This window comes from Varanus komodoensis, unplaced genomic scaffold (genome assembly GCF_004798865.1).
Source record: "Varanus komodoensis strain SLA01 unplaced genomic scaffold, ASM479886v1 scaffold136, whole genome shotgun sequence".
NCBI lineage: Eukaryota > Metazoa > Chordata > Lepidosauria > Squamata > Varanidae > Varanus > Varanus komodoensis.
The window spans coordinates 52,795-55,952 of NW_025335395.1; the positions used below are offsets into that span (position 1 = coordinate 52,795).

The 3,158-nt window shown below is 45.1% G+C and overlaps 1 protein-coding gene across 1 annotated transcript in view; it reads left to right on the forward strand.

The window, feature by feature from the left end:
- Nucleotides 1–3,158, forward strand: part of LOC123019743 (vomeronasal type-2 receptor 26-like) — a 19,761-nt gene that overhangs the window by 7,382 nt on the left and 9,221 nt on the right. Inside the window, exon 2 of the mRNA XM_044422805.1 lies at nt 1,591–1,719. Coding sequence (XP_044278740.1) covers nt 1,591–1,719 — 129 coding nt within the window. The remainder of the gene's footprint in view (nt 1–1,590; nt 1,720–3,158) is intronic.

Here is a 3,158-nt window from a genome sequence, read left to right on the forward strand (position 1 = left end):
ATCATGTTCAGAAATTATTGGTGAGGGTAGCTTTTGAACTCAGGACAGTATCCTAGTGGGACTCCAACCATGACCATTCCATCCTGCACCTTTGATTTGGTTGTTCAAGCAGCCCCTCCAGACATTCTGCCAGATCCTGATGCTCCTTAGGAACTGGTGCAAACTACATGTAAAGCTCAGCATTGTAGGTAATATAAACATGAACTAAAATAAAATGAAAAAAGGTCACTTTTTACCACTTGAACTTGGTTCATACAATTACTTGTTGTGGACATGCAAATGGGAAAAAACCAGAACTACTCCCTGAACAATCTTGGGCACGGCTCAATTGAGCATCATTTATTTATTTAGGAATTTTTTATTTATTAAGGAAGCTTCTATACCGCCCCATTCGCTGATGCCTCAGGGTGGCTCACAACAATAAATAAATAATCACAATATAAAAACAATATAATTAGAGTCGACCTAGCCAAAGAATAAAATAAAAAAATAATATTAACAATTAAAATAATGCTTAAATAAAAAGGTCTTTGCCTGGCACTGAAAAACAAATAACGACGGCACCTGGTGGACCTCTGTGGGGAGCGCATTCCATAGATTGGGCACCACCGCAGAAAAAGCCCTCCTCCGAGTACTTACCCTCCCAATACCCTTCATGGAGGGTTCCTGGAGAAGAGCCTCTCCCACTGATCTCAAGGGGCAGGCAGGCATATATGGATGTAAGCGGTCCTTCAGGTAACAAGGACCCAAGCTGTTAAAGGCTTTATAGGTCATCACCAACACCTTGAATTTGGCCCGAACTTCAATGGAAAGCCAGTGAAGCTGACGGAGAATTGGAGTCATGTGAACATAACGTCCAGTCCCTGTCAGCAGCCTGGCAGCTCTATTTTGAACCAATTGAAGTATCCAGATCATCTTCAAGGACAGCCCCACGTACAGCGCATTACAGAAGTCGTTATTTATTTGATTTATATGCTGCCCCCTTAACAAGAATGGCCAAAATGCATCATGATTTCATTGAGCTTATACTGACTCTTTAATTCTGACTGTCAGGACCTCCATCATGTCCTCCAGAGATAAGCTGGCATGTCTTGCAACTGCATGGACTTGTGTGATGGTGATGCCACAGACAGAGCCTGGGAAGCAAAAGTGTGTCCCCTTCCTGGGGACTTTGGCCTCTGTCCCTGTCAGATCACACATAATTTTCTCCTGCTGTCTCCCATAGCCCCTTCCTTATCTAATGCAGTAGATGCTGTTCTGAATGTCCCATTGATGGTGGCAAAGCTGAATGGGCTTCCCTTCTTTTCAGATGGAGAACAATGCAGGAGGTGTCCTGAAGATAGACACCCAAACAAGAACCAAGATCATTGCATCCCCAAGAGTATAACCTTCCTCTCCTATGAGGAATCTTTGGGGATTCTCCTGACTTCCTTTGCCATAATTTGGCTTTTAAGCTCAGGAGTTACATTGGGAATCTTCATCAAATTCCAAGAAACTCCAATAATCAAAGCCAACAATAGGAACCTCTCCTCCATTCTCCTCATCTCTCTCCTACTTTCCTTTTTGTCTTCATTCCTATTCATTGGCCAGCCACAGAAATTGACTTGCCTGTTCCGACAAACGGCCTTCAGCACCATCTTCTCAGTTGCTGTCTCTTCTGTGTTGGCAAAGACCATCACTGTGGTGCTGGCCTTCCTGGCTGCCAAGCCAGGCAACAAGGTGAGAAGGTGGTTGGGAAGGGGCTTGGCCTATGTTACTGTCATTTCCTTTTCCAGTGGCCAACTGGTCATCTGCTCCGTCTGGCTAGGCATCTCTCCACCCTTCCCAGACTCTGACAAGCATTCTCTGCCTGGGAAGATCATTCTGCAGTGCAATGAAGGGTCTCTCATGATGTTCTACACTGCCCTGGGTTACATGGGCTTCCTGGCTGCCATCTGCCTCATTGTGGCTTTCCTGGCCAGGAAGCTGCCCGGGGCCTTCAATGAGGCCAAGCTGATCACCTTCAGCATGCTGGTCTTCTGCAGCATTTGGTTGTCCTTTGTGCCCTCCTACCTGAGCACCAAGGGGAAATACATGGTGGCCGTGCAGGTCTTCTCCATCTTGGCCTCCAGTGCTGGGCTACTGGGCTGCATCTTTCTGCCCAAGTGCTACATCATTGTTCTGAGGCCTGATCTGAATACAAAGGAACATCTCATGATCAAAAGCAAGGTTGCCATCTGATTCGTGTGTTTAGCCACGGAATGGGACTCGGGGTATCTGCTAACAGGATGGTCTTTTCAGTAGTGGCCTCCAGGTGGTGGAATGTTCCTCCTAGAGAGGCTCAGCTGACTACCTACTTTGTGACCTTCAGCGCCATGAAAAGACTTTTGTATTCTCCTAAGCGTCAAAGTTCTTCTGTTTCTATTGTTCTAAACATGTAGTATTTCTGGATTTTACTGTGGCTTCTAATTGGGGTGTCAAGGTTTTGAAAATTTTACATTTTTCATCCTGCTGTATTTTTGTCCTCTCAACTGCTGTGAACAACGCAGAGAGTTTGGCTTCTGAATTGCTACAATAAAGGAATATCTATAAAATAATCTAGCCAACACTGCCATGTCTCCTTTGTCAACATGCTCCTGAAAACCAATATCATTATCATCCCCATTGTTGTTGTTATTACATTCATTTCTCAGTCTTCATCTTCTTGCATCATAGCCAAAGTAGCTCACAAGACTGTCCGCATCTACATTTTATCCTAAAAACAACAACCTTGTAATGTATGTGACTGGTGAAAAATCACCTTTAGAGGTTCGTGGCTGAGTGAGGACTAGAACCTGTCTTTTCCCAAACAGGCCGAGCAGTTGATCTTTAATTCAGAGCTTGTGTGTGAAGCTTGAGTATCCACAGGTTACATGTCCAGAGTGTGTACATCTCCTTTGTAAGTCCTGATAGATACCTTTTTCTGAGAGTTGTACCTTTTCTCTCTTTCAACATGGAAGCAGCTTCCTGGCTCCCTCTTGCCTCTGTGCAAAGCTGCCAAGCAGAGCTCAGTCTGGGGGATGAACAAGGTCCTCCATGAAAAAGGGCATTCCGCACACATCCCTCATCTCCACCAACCTCACAGCTCTGACAGATGCAGAACTCCCACAATGCAAGACACAGTTACAGTTCTGAGGCAC